Source organism: Mytilus galloprovincialis, chromosome 12, assembly GCF_965363235.1.
Source record: "Mytilus galloprovincialis chromosome 12, xbMytGall1.hap1.1, whole genome shotgun sequence".
In the NCBI taxonomy this organism is placed as follows: Eukaryota; Metazoa; Mollusca; class Bivalvia; order Mytilida; family Mytilidae; genus Mytilus; species Mytilus galloprovincialis.
Window position 1 is genome coordinate 55,053,093 of NC_134849.1, and position 23,293 is coordinate 55,076,385.

Consider the following 23,293-nt stretch of genomic DNA (forward strand, 5'->3'; position numbering starts at 1 on the left):
GCCAAACAATCTGTCAAATCCTGTTTTGTTGAGACCATTCAAACAATTAGTATGATAAGCCCTCGGGTAAACCCCATTCTATATTAAAACGTTTAAGATGTCTTAAAGTTTACTGTATAAATCCTTATGTTACCAACAATGCTTCACTTTACATATGTGTTTATATACTCTCACCAAAAAGTGACATTCTTTGTATCGATGTTTTTATTTGATACGACTGTGTAGTATTTTAAATTCACCTTTGCTATAAATAACTTACTGTGTTCACCTCTGCTATAAATAACGTATTGTTGTAATTGATACTTTAAATTCACATACTTTAGGTGAATATTTTATGACAGACACTTCCTCGTTGGTGTGTAGACATCCGTTATAAGTGTAGCATGTGAATATGGATACATTACAATTTCTGGTTACAGTTTTTCTTATTTTATTAAAATTTGAAGGTAAGAAAAGTTATATATGTTTGTATAATTTTATAATTATTATGTCACCTTTCTTTAATGATACCCGGGTGATGTATTGTTATTTCATAATATCTTCTACATGTCTTGCCAAGCAGTGTTGACTTGACAGATATTGATAAAACTACACCATATGCAGAATTTAATTATTGATTATCTAGGGTTAAGAATTATAATCGCAGTCGCTCCCATAGCAACTGGTAAAATTTGAAAAACCAAAAAAGTTCAAAATTCAATAAACCTCAAGGAAATATAAATTGTCAAACAAAGATGAGCCACGCATCTTTAAAACCTCTGAACTGGCGAATGGTGCAATAGTACTCTTTTGAATGTGAACAATTTGACTAGTTTACGTTTATTAATTCATAATTGAATAATACTAACCTTTCAAAAAATATTCCATATACGTTGTATACACCGCAGAATAAATATATTAAGTCTAAAACAGATTCGAGTATGCACTTTTAAGATTCCTACTGTAAACGTTGAACTAGGTATTTTGAATTAACGGCTGTAGTTATCCGATTTTACCGCCCGGACACTACTTCTCGGGCACATATGATGGATTTAAATTTTTGCTGTGGTTTTAATACCAATCAATTAATCAAGCAATCGAGTATTTCAAGCAATACTTAAATCGGACAGAAACATTTACTCGTTACTCTGAGTACATAACTTAATGTGAGATAAAATCAAAATAACATGATAGCTTTTCCAGGCAAATATGCTTTGAATGTCAGTAAAAAACAATTGATCTAAAAAAATTGTAAAGACTTAGTTGTTTATTAGAGTGGCATTGCAACTTATTAATTGGTTGGACGATTGACACAGATAAAATCGATTGAAAACAAACAATAATAGTGGCGGACACATCAGTAATAACTATGTTTAACTATGCCTATTCGTATAAGGTCGTGTACCCGACCTGTGAAGACCATTGTTAACCTAAAGGCCTATTTCGATACATGCATTGAAATTGTCTGGGTTTCTGTTGGTGTTTTTGTAAGGGAGAAGATTTGTATTGGAGTGGCAGTATTTTGTTTTTAATTTTAACATTGGTGTTTATTTACAAATTAGAGGGCTGCTTACATTAGTTTATATGTTTTTCTCAGTTTTTGGTTTGAGACCCGGAGTATATTCAGTTACATCGATTTATGAACATGTATTATATACTACGCTGGCTATTAGATATAGGAAGATGTGGTGTGAGTGTCAATGAGACAACTCTCTATCCAAATAACAATTAAAAAAAAAAAGTAAACCATTATAGGTCAATGTACGGTCTTCAACATGGAGCCTTGGCTCACACCGAACAACAAGTTATAAAAGGGCCCCAAAATTACTAGTTTAAAACCATTCAAACGGGAAAACCAACGGTCTAATCTATATAAAAAAACGAGAAACGAGAAACACGTATAAATTACATAAACAAACGACAACTACTGTACATCAGATTCCTGACTTAGGACAGGTGCAAACATTTGCAGCGGGATTGAACGTTTTAATGGTACCAAACCTTCTCCCTTTTTCTGAAACAATAGCATAACATCACAACATAGAAAAACATTCCATACTTTAGATATTCTGATTTCGTTGACATCTGTTGAAATGTGACTTAGTGGTAGTACTCCTAATAATACCTGTTTGTTATGAATAAAGGCAACAGTAGTAATCGCTGTGCAAAAGTCATAAATCAATTGAGAGAAAAAAAATGAAGGAAGGGATCGTTGCTGTTAATTACTTTAAATTGTTAAATTATACATCATTGGATGCACGTGAATAAAATATAACGAAAAAAAGAAAATATGTGAAGAACAGTGTTGTTATATTATGTCCATATGATAAATTCCCTATTCAATCGGTAATTTCCGTAGGTCAGGGTTATTGTCCAAATCTTTCTAAAACCAAAATTTATAACTATAAAAGTATTTGTAGCTTTTTCGCCGAGGGTATGGTATTTGGAGTAAGAACAGACTGTTTGACAGTGAGTCACATTAATGTGTCTGGGTGTATAATGATACGTATTTTGTTTTTTGTTACGTTATGGTGCAGGATTCTCGTCAGTCGCAATATGATAAAAAGCAGGGTCGACTGGAAAATCTGGGGGGAAAGAAAAACAGAAAATGGCCTCTTTTTTTAATAGGTTCGAGAAAATTATTAATAAAACATCACAGGTGACGGCACTAATCAACAGTTATGAAAAGAAAAGAAATATATTAAACTGTGTTATCAAAAATATACAGTTGGGCAGATACGCGATGTTTTATGTTCAGTATTTATTGAGTCAATTTCATAAGAAGCTTGTGAATTTGAAATCTTTAAAAAAAAAATGCCAATCTTTACTGCATTTTGATAACAAAAAAAAGGTTATAAAAACATGTGAATACATTATTAAAAGATCTTTCAGATCACCAATTTTTCACATTCTTAGATTTTAAACAAAGGACAAGATACGATAAGGCCTGTTTTTGGCCCCCTTATTTTCTCATATTTTCAAATTCTGTTTTTGAAAGCTTCTTTTTATGTTAAAACATCCCTGATGTTTGAAGTTTGTTTGAATGACTTCAAAACCACTATTTTTTGCAACTGGGTGAGGTGAGGGGTGTTAACTTTCTGTTATTATTCAAATATTGTAATTATTATTCATTTTGCCGGTGATTTACAACAAATAGTTATTTTTTCAGTGCCTGCGCCAACGAGACCCAATTTTTTTTGTTTTTGCTGTCTTAATCGCAATAATTTTTTCTGAGTCACGTAGGCGCACGCTATTGAATTTTAAGAAATAATAGCCACAAATCGTTATTTTTCCCTTCCTTTTTGCGTTTTTTATGCCCTTTTACCCCCTTGAACTCACCCATTTTCTAAAATTTATGGTTTTGAAGTTCTTACAAACAAACTTCAAACCTAAGGGAATATTTTAACGTGATAAGTAGCTTTTTTAAATCAAAATTTAGAAAATGATAAAATAGGGGGCCAAAAACTCCATTAGTTCAAAAATATAAAAATAAGTAGGTTACAAATTAAAGATAAATAGATAAATAGAAAGAATAGATTCATTATTCTTATACGTTTTTTAAGAAAATTTTGTCTTGATTATTGTGATCTTCTCATTATCTTCACCTTCGACGTTTACATCTGAATAAGGTCCGTTCGAACGTGTTTAGTAACTGAATTTTAAAAGAGACAACTTTTGCTGTATATGAATAGTTATAAAAGGTACCAGGATTAAGATTTAATACGCTGATGCGCGTTTCGTCTGAATGAGACTCATAAGTGAGGCTGAGCCGATTCCTTTTGTACAAAAAATGTATGTGTTTCCCGTAAATTTCTCTGAACTAGCTGCATAGACGTATTTACGAATAAAAAAGCATGTTCCATTGCGGCATCAATCAAGTAAATAATAAAATGGAATTCGGTACGTACTCGTAGAATATATTCCCATATCCAAATTTTAAACACTTTTGCACCAAGCTCCTTTCGGGTGCTGTAAAATTCTAATTAGGAAGGAAATAGTTATACTAGATGTAAGATTTTAATTTATTCAAACTCATTTCTACATTACTATTTACCAGATCTTTACCTGTAAATTTATTATTGATAGCGTCCTTGCTAAAATTTGACAAACATCATCAATATTGAAAAGGTCTAGTTTTCAGTCTTTACAGGGGACATACTATTGTGTCACTAGGTTTCGCACTGGTAGTATATTCATATTTCTCTATTTTAATTTTTGAAAATTATACTATCTCAATTATATAAGTCTCGTATGACATTTGACGCAGTGGTAGAATTTATATCGAACTCACTTGTAATTAGATTATGAAATCTAATTTTATATTTGACATTCGGCATGCAGCAGTTTGAACAGTACTACATTTATCTAATAATCTTGTTTTTCTTTTATGTGATCTTTCTCTATTCGTTCACTATTCTTCTAATACAGAATAACTCTGAATAAATTTTAAAGAAAGTCGGTGTGTGTTGCAAATTTCCATCTCTTTTTTATTTTCAACAGAATCGACCATGCAAAATTTAACTTTTTACAATACACCAAAAACATGGAAATATGCTGCTAATTTCTGTTCACACAAAGGAGGAGTATTGGAAAGTAACGTAACTTTATTAAAGGAACTAGACGAATTCAAAAGTGCAAACGAAGATGTGTGGATTGGAAAATTTAAAACACTAACTAATTGGACTTATATACAAGGTTTGTTTATATATTTAGTATTGCTAAAGGATGAACCAGATTCAATCTTGCAGCAATTTTAAGCAACCAATCACGCTAGAAGCTCTTTGTTATCAGGCAGCCAAATTCTATGATAGGTTAAAAAGGTGTAAGGTCAATAGTCCATTGTTAAACAAATATATATTATCTTAATATACGATATACGATACATATATCTTTATTAACATTACTCGTCATTTTCAGGGCTTTTCGTAATTCCGACTGATGACAATCCGCTGTATCTGCCAATGATGTCATCTATCTCTTTTTCTTAGGCCACTGTTTATATAGTTTTTTATAATACAAAAAACATCACCTTAAAATTGTGTTATTTCTTTATCTCGATTTATGTTATTTCACAAGATTAGAATTCAAGAACAAAAACATTTTGAAAACATAAGATTCAATAATCTGGTAACAATTACATTGTTATTAATTGACTTAAGCAAGCTCGCCGCATTTTTGCGCCCGTCCCAAATCAGGAGCCTCTGGCCTTTGTTAGTTTTGTATGATTTTCAATTTTAGTTTCTTTTATATATTTCGGAGTTTAGTATGACGTCAATTATTATTGAACTAGTAAACAAGTTTGTTTAGCGGCCAGCTGAAGCACGCCTCCGGGTATGATTTTTGTCTCCCTGCATTGAAGACCCATTGATGACCTTCGGCTCTTTGATCGGGTTGTTTTCTCTTTGACACTAAGTCTAATATCCCTAAATTAGTAAGGCATTCAACATTACACGAAGGTAACACTAGGTGCAAAGATAGTTACCAATGTAGTCCGTAGCCATGTTGCATACGCATGACAATACATATGTGTCACTATCCCCCAGATATATAATAGAAAATGATCTAGTCGTAGTTTGTATTCTACAAATCCAAATTTAATCGCAATTTTTTATGTAGAAATACACAATAAAAGCATTGAAAAAATATATAATTAGTTCAGTTAAATTTGATTGAATGTTGTGACCTGTAGTCTCAACTTGTACATATCTTTTTATCAGGTTTCAAAATACATAATTAACATTAGATATGAGATCTTTATATTGCGTTTTTTGTCTTTCTTGCAGGGTGTTATTCAATAAATGGAGAGTTTCAACACTTTAAACTTGAACTTGATAAAACTTTGGAGCTGCAATGTCAAATGTTATGCGAGAAGTACAAATTTTATAGTATTAAGGTAACGTATAACGTTGTCAATAATTTAGTATATGATCATATCCACGTATAACAATGAATCGGTCACATAGGCATCCTTTAAGGTATTGTCCTTTTTACGGTTGCATTTGCTACGGTAGGCAGGACATTTTTTAAAGACTCAAAGGAAGAATAAAGTGCTGAAACTTTATCAATTTTTCAAAGAGAAATATGATTGTGACTATGTGCCTTATTCATTTGATTCATTTTTATGTTTTCAATAGCACCAAACCCCTTATCTGAAATCGGTCACCCGTAATAATGAAAATATGACACACTTAATTATTTGTTTGCAATCAAATTATGTTTAGTTTTAAACTAATGCTATAGTGTTGTGATTAAAACGATATTAAAACATGCAAATATTTAAAACACCATTTTAGAAGCAAATTAACAAGTTTGTGTACTAAAATCGCTTGTGTAGTTGTGATCAGGAATATTGGATGCTTAACGTTTCATTTCTGCAAATTCTCTTGAGTAACAAATATGCAGTGACAGCATGACTATAATAGGTGTCCCCATAAGTCCATAAGGACATGAGGCCACACACATGTCATGATATAACTTAAAACGTTTTGATTGGCCAAAAGCATAGGGAATAAATTTTTTTATGTACTTGTACTTTTCACTATGGGATTAATCACGAGAGGATCTCACAAGATAAGGAGTGACTACAACGTCTATGTCATTTTCGGTGTAGATATTGTTAAGTTAATTTCAATGAACATCTCAACTTCTAGCAACTGCTAAACGATATTATAATTATATTTAATACGAAAAAATGAACCAATTAAATATCTAGAGTAAAATCAAATAAAAATGTTCTAGGGAGATGATATATATACTATGTACATAGTATGAAATAAAAAACCAGTTAATATCTTGCTCAAATCCTATGGCGATGGACAGAAAAGATTTATACTAAATAATCGCTTAATTTTGAAATCAGATACATTTGTTATAGTAGGTCTGCTAGTAACCTTGGTGAAACATGGGTGTACGGTGTTTTGTTTTTACGGAAGATGTTCTGATACTCTGTAGTACAATAAGCTTTTAGGATTTGTGACAAAACACTAGTCTTGTGAATTTTGACAACAGCATAACACATTGTAAAAGTCAGATTAAGTCAGATACTACGCAAGGCCCGTTTTCAATGCTTTACTAATTGAGGCAATCGTTCATAACGGTATTTTTCCCTTAGTCAACATCAGGAACTTAACTTATCAATTAGAACTAAATCAAATTTTTATTCTGGATATTTTTTCAAATAAGTAAACCATAAAATATCATTTGTGTCAAAAGATTCCGTAAATTTGTTTCTCAGACCTAATACAATCATTCGAAATTTGAGACTTAAAATTCCTACATCAATTACCAAAGTTGTACCTGCATGTCTTCACAAAAAAATGTCCAAAAAAGTTTTGCCGGTCCTACTCAGTTCACCAATAAGTTTTAGAGGAGAATATGTTTTTATAAAGGTTAACGACGACCGACGCAATGATATGAGAAAATCTCTCTTTGCCCTGTGTGCAAGGTGAGTCAAAATAATCATTTTTGCAGAATACACACGCAATGTATTTTTTCAAAGAGTGTAGGGTACTTCTTTTAGTCAGGAAGGATTATTTTTATATTTTGTGATACGGGATGCTTAATGAAATGTACGTGATGGTTATGACAAATGAAGATCAATGATATTGCCAAAGACAATGGATTTTTTTTTCATTCAAATGTTCATTAGCCACAATGGATTTGAAATGAGAAAAACGGTGTGTACACAATGAAAAATAATTTTTCGTCGAAAAAATATGAAATAAGTAATTCAGCCTCATATCGATTTAAAATCATTATTCTGTCTATACTTAACCTAATGCCGAAAAGCCAAACCACACGCAAAAAAATGAACTCGTCGTCCTCTTTGTAGTTCTGTTCTTTTTCTATCGTTATTTTAGTTTCGAAGGACCTGTCTATAAAATAGCCTTTGCTCTCTGATGGAGTTTTCTCTTTTGCAATCGTAAAACATCTTTAAATGTTTGTATTGTAATGTGTAATGCGTCTTTTGAAATTGAATTTTCCATATAATTCAATAGTCTGGATTACAATGTGTTATTTAAAAACAAATTATGTTAGTTATCATTTATATTTGATTTTTGTCTCGATGTAAACCAAAAAGCATTGTTGCTAGTCAGTTTTCAACTATGAATAAATGGTTGATAGGCACTGCTAGCACTTTTCCACGATACATAAATAAATATGATATTTGAGTAATGTCTTTGTAATAGTGGTTATTTTACTGAATCAAATCATGTATTACTAATCTAATTAGATCTACTTCTTTTATCAAATAAAAGTTGTTCCTAAGCCCTGTTGACATGACCTTGACTTCTGACTGTTTATATGTCGCGAACTGAACATTCTATGATCTATTCTTAAAAAAATCTATTACTAAACACAAGTTCAAATGACCTTTAACATTGGGTCAAATTTATGGTAATTTAATAGCCAATATTTTACACATAATAAGTATTCAATAGTTTTTACTTTTTGTGAATTATCCTAAAAACATTGTCAAATTTCAGAGGCGAGAAGACAAATACTAGCTGCCATCCTAGAACCAAATATCCTAAACATTTTATACAAATAGTTGACTAGAAACATTGATTCTTTTTTTAACATCACAGTTTCCCTAGTGACAATATTCACAAAAAATATTTTTTATATGATTATGACATCGATGTTGTGTTTGTTGAGTATCATGTTTCTGAAAATATCATTTAATAAAATCGGGTTTTGATTCCGTATGTCTGCAAAGTTTTTTCGATGATAAATTCCTCAAAATGTACGGGAAAATTTCTTTGTTCCAATGATAGTTTTGGCCTAGAAAGACTTTGGTCAGCACATCTTACTTTCCTACATGTACCTATTTTTCTGCGTGTCGAAAACCCTATATATTGTATATGAAATGGTTGGTTATTTACAGATAGTTCCTCATTTGTTTTTAGGTTAGCTGGTTTCTGTGACATAATGTTGGGTGGTATTTTCTCCTTTCTTATATATTAATCAATAACAGTTTAAGATTTATAAATAAATGGTTGATATGCACTTTTCCACTTTAAATGAATGATTGTTTTAATATTATGTTTCTTTGACATAATGTTTGGTGGTATTTTCTCAATAACAGTTTAAGTTATGTCTTTAAAAGGAAGAAGATTGTTATTGTATTGCGAATATAAGTTCCTTCGTTAGAAACACGAACTGCACTTGTGTCGGCTGTTACAAAGTTTGGGAACGTGAGTACATTAACACGACACTGGTTAAGTCTATGAACTTTAATTCGGTTATTCAAAGCAGAGTTCAATGTATACATATTTCTTCTCACTTTGGTCTCATGATTAAACAAAAAAAATGAATATAGAAGATACTACAGTGGAGATCAGTTCTAACCTCTCATAAATTCTGTCAGAATCTGTCAGGAGAACTGTTCTAGAACAGTATGTAGAACTGTCAGCCTGACACCTTTTAGTCAGTTCTAGGTTAGAACTGTTCTAGCTAGAACTGATTTGGTCAGTTCTACCTAGAACTGATCCTGACAGTTCTAGCTAGAACTGATCCTGATAGTTCTACTCTAGAACAGTTTTAGACAGTTCTAGCTAGAACTGACCAAATCTTTGGTCAGTTCTACTTCTAGAACAGTTCTACAGTTAGAATTGATTTAAAATTATACGGCTAGAATTGATTTATAAATTCTACGGCCAGAATTAATTTATAAATTCTACGGCTAAAATTGATTTATAAATTCTACGGCTAGAATTGATTTATATGTTTTAAGAAATATTTGTCTTAATATAAAGGCTTCGGCAACTGAATACCGATTAATATTATATAGAGTTTTGCTATTTTGCCGGTTTTATTTCAGACTTATAATCGGCAAGAGAACATGTTTAACCCCGCCATATTCTGCATGTATGTGCCTGTTCCAAGTCAGGAGCCCGTAATTCAGTGATTTTCTTTTCTTGATGTGTAACATAAAATATTTGTTTTTCTTTAATTTTTGTACATAAATTAGGCCGTTAATTAGGGGGGTATTATGTGAATTGTTTTACATTTGTTATTCTGGGAGTCAGGATGGCTCGTTATCACATAACAAAATTATCTGACCTCATTAACCAAATGTAATATCTGTTTACGAGTAGTTTTCATACCTCGGACGGACCTGTTTAACAAAAATCTTTCGACCACATCAATCTAAACTGACATTATTTGCTCTTTCTTTCTGCAAATCTATATAGCTGCACAGTACTTCAGTTTTAATTTTAAGTCAAGAGGGACTGTACTATACAAGTTACAGCAATATTGGAAAACAATTTTGTTCGCATCAATTTATAGTGCCAGCATGCAGGGGCAGATGCAGCAATTTTAAAAGGGGGGGTCCAACTATATGTTCCCATTCAAATGCATTGATCGTCAAAAAAGGGGGGTTCCAACTACTGACCCCCCCCCCCCTTTTGATCTGCCAATGAGCATGTCCTCTTTTTATTCAAAATATTGAATCATAAACAAATATCAGTAGTTTTCATACTTCAGACTGAGTCGTATAATAAAATATTTTGACCGCATCAACCAAAACTTACCATATTTGCTTTTTGTATGTAAATCTTAAAAGCTGCACGGTAGTTCGATTATAATTTTATGTCAAGAGTGACTGTAGTATACAAATTACTACAATATTGGAAATCAATGACCACAATTTTTTTTCTCGCATCAATTGAGAGTGCCAGCATTCCCTATTTTTATTCAAAATATCGCATCAGAAACAAATATCAGTTGTTTTCATACCTCAGACTGACAGTAAAATGTAATCATGTAACAAAATTATTTGTCTGCATCAATCAAAACTGACCATATTTGACAGCATCAACTAAAACTGACCATATTTGACCGCATCGACCAAAACTGACCATATTTGACCGCATCAACCAAAACTGACCATATTTGCTCTTTTTTATGTAACTCTTATAGTCGCATACAGATGTAGTAAATATGTAATATTTTTATGTAAGGATGGATTGTAAATTCATGAAAATACAAATGATAGAAATATTGGAACACAATGCTACCTAATTTCATTTGCATCAATTTAGAATGCCAGCATGTCCTCTTTTTATTCAAAATATTGCATCATAAACAAATATCAGTAGTTTCCATACCTCAGACTGACTGGTATAACAAAATAATTTGTCCGCATCAACCAAAACTGACCATATTTGCACTTTATTATGTACATGATGTCAATCTTAATAGCCGCAAAGTAAATCACGTATATTTTTATATCAGGATAGATTGTTTAATATAAATGAAAGCAATATTGGAAAATAAAATTATGCTCACATCAGTTTATAGTGCCAGCATGTCCTCTTTTTCATCAAAATTTTGAATCGTAAACTAATTTCAGTAGTTTTGATATCTCAGACTGACTCATGAATATAACAAAATTATTTGTCCGCATTAACTAAAACTGACCATATTTGACAGCATCAACCAAAACTGACCATATGTGACATCATCAACCAAAACTGACCATAATTACACTTTGTTATGTAAATCTTAAAATATATATATATAGCCGCATACTAAATCACTTATAGTAATACATATTACGATGGATTGTATAATTCAAATGACAGCAATATCAATGAATATTGGAACACATTGGCTACAAAACAATTTCCACATCAATTTAGAATATCAGCAAGTCCTCTTTTTATTCAAAATATTGAATTGTAAACAAATTTCAGTGGTTTCGATATATCAGACTGAATGAGAGTTGTTTTAACAAAATTATTTGACCACATCAACCAAAACTGATTTTACTTACACTTTATCATGTAAATATACATGTATATGGCCTCATTGTGAACATGGTAAACCAATATTATTTCTATGTGTGGACGAATCGTACGATAAAAATGACACCAACTTTGAAACGCAATACACCTTATCGCTAATCCTTGCTGACCCGGCCTCTTGAACTTTTGAAGCATACAACAATGACTTTTCCATTGTGGCGTCAGATATCTTGTTTATGACGTCATAATTTTACGGGAACCTGTGTGATATCCAGTAATGACAGACAAATAGCGACAAGGTGTATTTATACCATATCTATGAATTTAGCGCGCCGTTATTTCCTCTCTGTATCCATAATAATGAACCATCATTAAACATGCTAAAGTGAAAGTGACTTTTTAACATGTTTAAGTCAGTAGTTTGTGATGGTTTTTTTTTAAACAAAACTATTTAATGGCATCATCCAACACTCACATGACTGATTCATATATACTTTATTTTAAAAATAAAATAAAAAGTACATGTATGGGAAGTTCTCTTCTTGGAATAGTATACTGTTTATATAATTTGAAGAAGGCAAAGAAAAATGCATGATTTTGTTTGTAGCCGAACGTCCAGGGGCAAATGTTTCATTCATGTTCAGATCCAGTATATTTTTTCTGAGTTGCAGACTCCCAGATATCATTTATAATCGTTATGGATAAGTCTGGCTAAATTGACGAGATGAGATGGTGCAAATGTATATAGTTTTTTTACGTTGACTTGTACAACACTTTTTTCAATAATATCCCATAATTCATCCACTGTACAATTTTCGTTTGAACATTTGTCAAAACAGAATCTTAAATGAATGTAAATCCAAGGCAAACAAGGTAAATTACGATTAAAATTCCATGAATTAAATGCAGAGTTTTATTTAGGAAGACACTGTTAAAAACGGGGAACGAAGAAACGTAAACAATGATGTTTCCGTATGCAATCTTATAAAAATATTTCTCCGATGAGTTGGGTAACCTTCTATTCACTTCGAAATTTGTACATGTAACGTAATAAAAGTCGTTTGATCAGTAAAAAATATAGAAAATCTGCTATTTGATATATAGCAAAGTAATTGGAAGTGATTTATTTCTTCTAAATTCTAAAGTGCCCTTACTGTAGTGACGTCATTTAGAACTGTTCTACAGTTCTGACTGATTTAGTCAGTTCTGCTGACAGTTCTACGGTTAGAAGTGATTTGGACAGTTCTACCTAGAACTGATTTAGACAGTTCTACCCTAGAACTGATCCTGACAGTTCTACCTAGAATTGATTCTGACAGTTCTACTTAAAACAGTTCTAGGGTAGAACTGTTCTAGGTAGAACTGTTCTAGGACAGGTTAGAACAGTTCTATGACAGAATATTCTGACAGTTCTAATGAGAGGTTAGAAGTGATCTCCACTGTATGTCTTGCAGAGACGGCAATCTTGTATGCCAGGTTGGTCATTGTTCCACACGAAAGATACACATGAAGTCCTAATCTTATTATGGTTTTTTTTCTCAGATTTATAAACGGTTATAATGTGTTGAACTTAAAAATCTATCCAAACTTTTACAATATATGTTTCTGTTCCAAAGAGTTTTGGTGAACACTAAATAAACCTCTTTGACATTTACTAAGGTAATCTAAAAATTGAAAGGTAAAGCAGAAACAGCAATTAGTGTTTACGAAAGAACTATCGACTGGCATATTTCATAAATAAGTTAAATAGGAATAATTTCAACTTATATTTCCTCTTTTAGATCGACTTCTCGACTTTGGTTCTGCAAACAGAAGAGACAAATGCATCGCCGTAGATGGTTGTGTCACTGGGAAACTCAAACGTAGTTACGAGACGTGCACTACAGTTTACTATGTTACATGTGGTAATAAAGATTTCTACACTTTCGTTTCATTTACAAAATTTAAAATAGAACAACTCTTTTTTTCTTATTCTAAAATTTTTAAATAATAAGATTTGCATTGCATGCTTGTTGTCATACTGAAAAAAAAAATACCGACATATATCAAAGGGACCTTCGAACTCATGATCTTTCCTAAACATGGAAGTTTATCACGTTGATGACGCAACAGGTTTCCCACCTGTAAAGATGTGGGGTCTTTCTGCTTCAGTATGATACAGTATTTAATATTTTGAAAATGTCCCTTAAGGGGCTCGACCTTTTAATAATGACCAGGGGACGAGTGAGTGATATCACAACTGTTTTTACTTCTCCACATCTGAAAGCCCAAAAATCTTGTCAGGAGCGTTTTGTTTAAATCCGTATACTTATTATGTCTTTAAAGAATTCATTGTTGATGACAAGCATTTGATTGTGAATTAAAAATGTGATTAAAAGTATTCTCTAATCGGGACCTTTATTGTTCATTTTTATCTGCTGACCTGTAGACGCGTTTATTATTATTTTTATTCCTTATTGTAATAGATCATATAAATATTACAGATAATGGTGCAGAACTTGGATATATACATAATGACGACTACCATGCTGCAGCAGAGGATTGTGAAAGACGAGGCTCTTTTATAAAATGGTATTCTAACAGTTCGTGTGTAGCAACTTCAATTCCACAATATTGGACAAGTGGGACAAGGTCTACAGAAATTTTTCTTCTTAGAAAACCTTGTAAGTGTATTTTCCATCACCATTTATAGGTTATATTAAGGTCCTTAATTAAAATATGTTTTCCTTATTGTGCATACATTTTAACTAATTGTCAGTAGTTCACTTTTTTTAATTAGGCAATAGGGAAACTGCGTGACTTAAGTTGTGAACAAAAAAGCAAATGAGGAACAACAGAGATATGGTATAGCGTGCCGGTGGTTCCAAAAAATAATCATACAAATTTAAATATTATTTTTCGTAGTTTAACTGGCAAACTGCATTTTACTTTTAGTGACTTTTTCAACAGACTGTTTATTTCTACGGGGAAAAATGCTTACTTTTCAATGAAATGTTCTTATTTGGAGGCCTTTGATAGCTGACTATGCGGTATGGACTTTGGTCATTGTTGAATGTTGTACGGTAACCTATAGCTGTTTATTCTGTGTCATTTGGTCTCATGTGAAAAGTGGTCGCATTAACAATCATACCACATCTTCTGTGTATGCCCCATTTAACATGCTCCATTGATGGGCATTATATTTTCTGGTTTGTTCGTCCGTCCGTCCGTTCGTTCGTCTGTCCGTCCGTTCGTTCTTCCGTTCGTCCGTTCGTTTGTTCGTTCGTCCGTTCGTTCGTTTGTCCGGCTGTCCCGCTTCAGGTTAAACTTTTGGTTGAGGTAGTTTTTGATGAAGTTGATGTCCAATTAACTTGAAACTTAGTACACATGTTCCCTATTATATGATCTTTTTAATGTTAATGCCAAATTAGAGATTTCCTCACATTTTCACGGTCCACTTAACAGAGAAAATGATAGTGCGGATGGGGCGGGGCATCCGTGTACTGGGGACACATTCTTGTTATATTTATATTAATACACGGCAATTACGATCTATCCATGGATTTTTCAAATATACACAGTTACAAAACATACAAGTGTAGTGGATCTTCATCTGTACTACCAAGAATTCCTTTTTTTAGAGATGATCATGAAACTGATGGTTGCATTTCTGAAAATATAATAGTGAAATTTCACATAGGAACTGCCTTTGCGGCTTTAACTGTGCAACTTTTACTATGACGTTTCGTAAAAATAATTATATCCTACAATAGAAAGTTGAAATGCATTACTATTTTTTTCAGAAGTAAAACTATAGAGGTGTGCCCCATATTTTCAACATTTATATGCCCCGAGCTTGTACGAGTTTAAACTAATACTTATATTCAGTACAACCCTTGTCTTCACTTTTTGTCTTCCTCAGAATTCAGTAGTTGTCGTTACCGTGTGTTATTATACTTGTAACATCCACAAGGTATGTCACTTTGAGATGAAACATATAGGTGATATCTAGGAATCAGTACGTACAAAAAACAAAATATTATATGAATATTATGAAATGAGGCTTGGTTTGTGAAACAGCTATATTTACAGATTAGTAAAGCTATATTTGGTTTATATATAACCTGTTTTTGTATAGATACAGTTATTAGAATACCAACGAACACAACTACATTTGAATGTATCGACCAACGCGTATTGTCAAATATTAGTATAAAACAAATTCAACAAATCTGGATTTTTCGAAAATAAGGACTTTGTAAGAAAGTTTGGCGAAAAGAACGCTCATCCTTTCCACCAAACTGTTTGAATAACTAGATATAGGGTGTAAGCTTTGCCTTTACAAAAAAAATAGGTTATAAATGATGGAATCTTTGCTAGAGATGTAAGCCTAATATAAGTTATTCCTATCATACATTTTTATTGAGACATATTAAATTGATTTTAGATGGAACCTTCAAAAGATGATTTATTTCGTTTTCCTTGTGAACTGTGATACAATGGGTTTTATAATAATGCAAACATCATTTTTAGGCTCCTGACTTAGGATAGGCGCAAAAAATGTGGCGGAGTTAAAAATGTTTTTTGAGATCTCAACCCTACTCCTATGCCCCTACCCAATGAAGAAAAAACAAACACATAACAATCTCAATCAACCTTATAGTATCATATGAATTCGCAGTCTGCTCAACAATTTATAATCTGAAACAACTTCATAATGCATAATGCATGCAAAGACGAACAACAAATTATTCACAAATGAGCGTTGTTGTCCGTGTCAACATTGTCCGTACACCTGCTGAATATTTTTTGAAATTATAATGCTAGTACTGCTATCAATTATTCCATTGAATGTGGGTTTTCTAACAGAAATAGGATAGAAAACACGAAGAACTTTTTCTTTTTCTCATTATTCATTAGCAGTTATTGTATCGACAATTTCTTGACAAAATTATTGTTGTAAGATAAACGTCAGAGGAATAAAATTATCGAATTTATTTCACATTTCAATTCACGGTATGAATTTGAAACTTTTTAATCAGTGCAGCTTTTTAAATATACATGTCTTTTTTTCGACATGAATTGTCTTGTGCGGTAGTTAGTTTATTAAACATTGATGTGTTTCAGACTTTACAGAAAACTTTCAACCTGAAGAATGCTATATTTTGAAAGAAAACGGAGGAGACGGAAAGAAAAATTGTAATGAAGATTTGCGATTTGTCTGTAGATTCGGTATGTAAACTATGGGAACATTAAAGATAACAAACATGCAAATTTGGATTGTTCAGTTTTAAAAAACATATAGTTTGTAAGTCTTATAGAGAATAAATAGATCATTTCAATCCATAAGCCCGAAGAAAAAAAAACAGAATTAAGCTTAACAAAATCATTCATTTGAAGTGGTTCATAAGTGTTTCTTGTTTATTTTATTATTATTATTGATTTGACCTTTGGTTTTCGTGTTTGAATAGTTTTACACAAGTCATTGTGTTGAAGGCCTTATTGTGACCTATAATATTTTACTATTAAACATTGTGACTTTAGTGAAGAGTTGTCTCATTGGCACCCGCAACATATCATCTCATTTATCTTTCCTGCTCCATTGGCTACATTCGTCGTGATGCTCATAGCAAAGGAAAATTGGTTATACATGGCATTCGTAGAAATCACAATTAAGAGGAAAAAGAATGGTATTCTGGCTATATATATTACCTGTTGGTAATCTTTAAAACTGATATCATGGATATTGCATAGGATTAAATAGATGGTGGTGTATTTCAAAATACTTTAGCTTTTTTTGTTTTGCATCATCTGTGTACGCACTTATAGTTATTGTGTAGATATTTATATTAGTTTAGTCAGGATATTGGTTTTAGACAATCATGTTAGTGTACAGTAACCTTTTAAAGATCGATAGGTTGATCTTGATTGCATCTAAGTTTCTGCACAAGATAAATATATGTTGATACTTGTAAATTCATGAAGAAAAAAATAAATTATAAAAAAAAAAAAGTTTCTGCGCTCGATAAAAACATCTCAGCTTAAATTAGGATTGACTTTCTTGTTTGTAATAAGGTACAGTCAAACTTCCAAATACATGTTTGTATCTACAGAAGACTTGATTAAAGATATTAAAATAATTTGGTAATGAAATGCTTGATTTATTTATTGATCAATAATACATAGATGACTTTCATGACCGGCACAAAATACGGACATAGCGACCAAATTATGATATAAACACTTGGTTTAACTTAATTATTAAGGAGAAAATTAAAATAGCTTCAATAATCTCATCACACCTCCAGGATAAATATATAATATTTTTACCTTTTCCATCAAATAAGAAGGCTTTAAATTGTTTGCAGAAATATTTGGAATCAGAATAACCAAACGACCATTTAAGGAAAAAGGGTAACTTTAATTTGATAAAATGGTGTGTGGTGCAAAGTAAAGAGTCTAAAGATCAAAACTATCAACGGCATCAACAGGATCAGAAAAATGCAATAGTTCTAAATCAATGTATAATATCTTAAAATGTTTTTCAGAGACCGACGAGGATGAAGGAAATATGATTTCGATTCCAAATCTTTCGACACCGCCGCAGAAAAGAGTTCAGTCTGACGATTCGGGAAGTAAGTTTGATTAGTTTTCCTACTTAAGACAAGTGAGGGCAATAATTTCATAAAATTGTTCAGTTATTCTTAAACTTACTCTGTTCCAAGTTTTGATTTCGCATTTCTAAGTTGAGATTTACAGCAGTATAATTATAAATTTATCAAGTTTTTTTTCAAGCTAAATATCTGATCAAAATAATTGTGTATAAAATTATTATACCGCATTTTTCAAAGTTTTATTTCAATTGATTTGGCAAAATTAAATGAATATGAAGAATTTGGTGCTCATTGTTGTTTTTTTATGTTGAACTTACTAACATTTTGCTAATGGTTATGGTTATTCCTTTTTCATTAGTTTTATGTTGTATTAGAAAATATGTATTTAAAAATGGAATGAGGCACTGCTGTTGCTGATACAGAATTAAAATAATTATGATAAATAACTGTGTTTTGATTACTTTTCTATATCTAATAGTCCAACATAGAAGATTTTTACAAAATTCAATAATCCCACAATTTGAAAAAAGAGCAGTAAATTTTTATATCAGGTTTTGTATCAACATATTCTTTACAATATTTTTGTCTTTTATATTTTGCAGACATAGCAGCTGGAATTGTAACATCAATTATAGTTGTTATTGCCGTCATTTCAGTTCTCGTTTTCATTTATCTACGAAGGTACTATAATACTTTTGTCTGTGTAATTTGCTAGATGTATTTCACATAGTTGGATCAGTAATTATTATAATACTGATAACAGTTGTGATTATAGTTTTCATGTTTAGGAGGTAAGCATCATTGTGAATCGGCCCGATAAGGTGTCCACAGGGTTATTACCAACATGCGTATTAGTTTGACTCAGGTATGCAATGCTAATAATCTTCAGAAAAAAAAGGCTAAACACTTACTAAACAGTTAGTATGCATACGACACCCATTCATCCAAACAAACGTGCATTATGCTAAACATATAAAGCATAACACGGCATCAATATCTGAAAAATTTATTGTCTGCAGTTATACTTATAGTTTTAGTTATAAAATTAAATGTAACAATTGTACAAAACGCAGGTTGCAATGTTTGAGTGTACTTTTGTGTTCATTTATACGAAGCTTTATGTTTAAGAACATGTGTATCGGTCACAGGACTATGTCATCCTGTTTGTTTTGAGCCACTATTTATATCTCAATAAAGATAACACTTATTTAGTTTTGATCCTTTGTTTTTCTAAAGCATTCACTTTGTTGTTTGTTGCGTCCTATTGGTTGGAATATTTTTAAAGAACAATTATGTTGAGGTTTTGATGGTAAAAAGTCTTGCACACTCATTAAGAAAATTAAGATTTTTAATGAAGATGGGGTTATCTGTTTCAGTCTTTTAATTTGTTATTTTAGGATACATTCAAGAGACCTTTTATCGTTGAGTACAATTGTTAAGGATGAGCCAAGCCCGAGCAGAATGGATAGTAATACAGCTAATGCGGCGTATGAACAGTTAAATAAGACAGATAAAGACAACATTTCACATTGTCAATCTTATGATCAATTGATTGTACATGAAGCAGACAAAACCAACAAACACAACACCAGAATTTCAAGTGAAGATGAAAGCAAATACGAATCAATAGACGAACCAATTAAAAAATATCATAATGCATTACCTGCGGAATACGAACAGTTAGAGCGGAGTGAAATAGTAAAAACCACAAACGTGTATGATCCATTGCATTATACACCATTAGAAGATCCTGATCCGACTAACGCCCGATCCAACAACATTGTTTCAAGAGAAGTACACAGAAAATATGGAACAGGCCAAACCGGAAACGAAACGCATACAAACGTAGTTCCTTTAGAATATGAACAACTAGATATTAAAAAAAACAGACACAAGCACAAAAGCGTATGACCAATTGCATGTTATACACCATGCAGGAAATGAATCAACTAACGACTGTCCACAACTCATTGTGTCAGGGGGAAAACATACAAATAATGAATCAAGCAAATATAAAAAAGAATATGATTCGAGGATAGTTTCTCCTGAATACGAACAATTAGATATCACAGAACAAGGTAAAAGAACGAAAACGTATGATTAGTTGCATTTTAAACATGTTGTAGTCAATGAGCATGATGACCAAACTGACGAACACTCCAACAATATATTACCAAAAGAAATGGATACACAATGTAAACCAATGGGAGATACAAAATATATGGAAACTAACATAAACTAACGACCATCACAACACAATTATATCAATAGAGAAACTTTTTAAATAGTAATATTGTAACGCAAACAAATGACATTAAGTCTATAGAAAATATATTAAATCATTATATTTAAGGAAGTTTGCTGCTCAGTTTTAAAATTAATAATTTTCCACAAAACTAGTATATATTGATAGGGGCGTAATTGAGGAATCAAAAAAGCAAAAAATATATAGGGGTCAATGTGCTTGTTTTCGAAATATTAGCCATTGAAATTTTGGCGTGAAAATGTTCTCTCTTGATTTTTCATAGCTTTATCATTGACCAGTTAAAGTTCTCAAAAACATTTTAAAAATAAATAAGATTTTATAAGCATTTTACAAATGGCTTATACATGTAATCATACATGTAAAAGATGTCTAAACATTGGACTTTCTGTTGTCCTTAAACTTAGCTATATATCTTTCATTAAATATCAATGAACATAAATCAGACATGTTTTAGAAAGCAACGAAAGATAACAGAATAGAAAATATGCTTGTCACAGGGTGACTTTGGTTACTCACATATATGTTGTTATTTTGGTTGTTAATTCTATTTCGATTTGCAGAGCGTCAGTATCTTATAAATGCTATATTCTGCAGACTTCAGTGTATAATACATGTCCACATTTTACATCTAATTAATTAGGTAGTGTCCACTATTTACTTGGGCATTTACCTGTAAACTTGTCGAACGGGTTGAGTAACATGTGATACCTGTATTTGATGAGCTGACTATTCACTCTCAGGTAACACCTTAACGAGTCAAGGTGTGGCCAGATATGTTTTGTATAAAGTTAGTTTACAATGTGGCGTGGACACACACACTGGATTTCTGAGGTAGGACTCAATTGATTCTTATTTATTTAATCATTATTCGTTCTAAAGTGTTCAGTTTTCTGCAACAACGCAAATATAGAATAATTATTTAAATTGTAATTGTAATTTTTGACATTGCTATTTTGTAAATGTCACAAGTTAATTAATGTTCATTATAATGAAAGTTTAACACGGTTATATGTTTTCGGTTTTAGTAAATATTCGAGTGTCGTAATCGTTTGGTATTTTAGGAACGTTTGTGTACGATAATGCAATGATGTATGTATCTCCATAAGTATGTAAAGTAATATGCAACGTATAAGCATAAATGTATATTCAGCGTTAAAAGCTGTATATTGTGTGTAGTAATTGTATAATGATAGTATACAATAAAGTCAATTATGTGACTTGTAAAGTAAGGCATTATACGATATGCCGTAGCTTGTATTGTGTAAAGTAAGGCATTATACGATATGCCGTAATTATTTGAGTATAAGTAATGCATTATTCAATATGCTGTAATCTTCTATAGATTGAACATAAGTAGTCGTACTAAGTATTTGTCATTATTTATGCGACATGTGTAATACATAAACATAATTATGTATATTTCTTGAGTATAGTATTGTATTTTAACGTACAGTATGTATTTCAATAGGTCCCAGTTTCGGGCTAGATGTATGTAGTTTTGATTAGTAAAGTATGGAGATATATTACAAATGGTGGTGAAACCTGTTGACGGTGCGACGTTCCATGTTTTTCACCAATAGTTGGGCAACCTACAATATTTGGAGTCGAGTCTAGACAATAGGGCAGCCGTAATGTGTAAAGAAGGAACAGTTCATTAAACATTTGACATTATTATTTCATTTGATTTCATTTAGTTATATTTGTAAATTTGTACAATATTAAATTGCTATTTTGTTTAAAGAAGTAGTCATTTATTATCTGTAAGTACAAACTCAGTCAGCTCTCGTCTATCCGTGACAATGCTGTAAAATAAGAACGTAAATGAATGATCTATTTATTTGTTTCTATCCGTTACTTTTAGCTTCATATAAAATCAAGCATTCCACAAAATGTAGTATGAATACATCACACATTTAATTTAACTCTTAAAATGTTGATTTTAAATAATCTTGTTTGTAAAATTGTCCTGCTTATTGACTGTTAAACTGATTTATTAAGTATTACCCATGACAAGTCTGTTCTATATTTAATAAAAATGGCATAAGGGTCCGTAAATTTGCTTTTCACTCTATACAACTTATATAATATTTGATTTAAAACCCCCATAAAATGTGGTCCGGATCTTATTTACTGATTCTTTAATGCAGCTGTTTCTCATTTTGTTACGTTGTGGCTTACTGTATCCACACTCTTCTTCTGCATGTATATGTCTTGATAGATGCTTTAAGGGCATACGATACAGTTTTGATCCCGTATTTACATTTTGAAAAAAATGTCCATATAGACTATTTGTTACCTGATTAAATTAAATATGTAATAAAAAATATACCTTCATGTGCTGATTTTTTAATAAAATGAGGCCGAAATTTGGTATATTTGCTCAAAATTCGGATTTATGGCCATATTTTCTTTTTCGAAAGAAAGACATAACTTTCTTGTTTTAAAAGATAAACACAAATTGTTTTTTGTTAAATAATTTGCAATTTCTGTAATTTATAAGTATCCTAAAAATGTATACATTTTATATTCAGAAATATCTCATATTCATCACATGTTCATGAATGTAGAAAAAAAAACATCATTTTTTTTTCTGTATATTTATCAAATTTAAAAAAATTGCACTATTTACGTTTTCATGAGAATTGGCACACATAATCTTCTCGCGTAATCAAACCAAAAGGCTTTTAAAAAAAAAGAGGGGT

The 23,293-nt window shown here is 31.5% G+C and overlaps 1 protein-coding gene across 1 annotated transcript; it reads left to right on the top strand.

Annotated features, from left to right (window-relative positions):
- Positions 1–318: 318 nt before the first annotated feature.
- Positions 319–22,235, top strand: LOC143054268 (uncharacterized). The gene is made up of 11 exons (XM_076227223.1): positions 319–446; positions 4,480–4,674; positions 5,763–5,872; positions 9,089–9,176; positions 13,514–13,636; positions 14,216–14,395; positions 16,839–16,943; positions 18,260–18,346; positions 18,928–19,006; positions 19,723–21,422; positions 22,060–22,235. Exons 1-10 carry the CDS (start codon positions 392–394, stop codon positions 20,234–20,236), a joined length of 1,536 nt encoding a protein of 511 aa, XP_076083338.1. The 5' UTR covers positions 319–391; the 3' UTR covers positions 20,237–21,422; positions 22,060–22,235.
- The last annotated feature ends 1,058 nt before the right edge of the window (positions 22,236–23,293 follow it).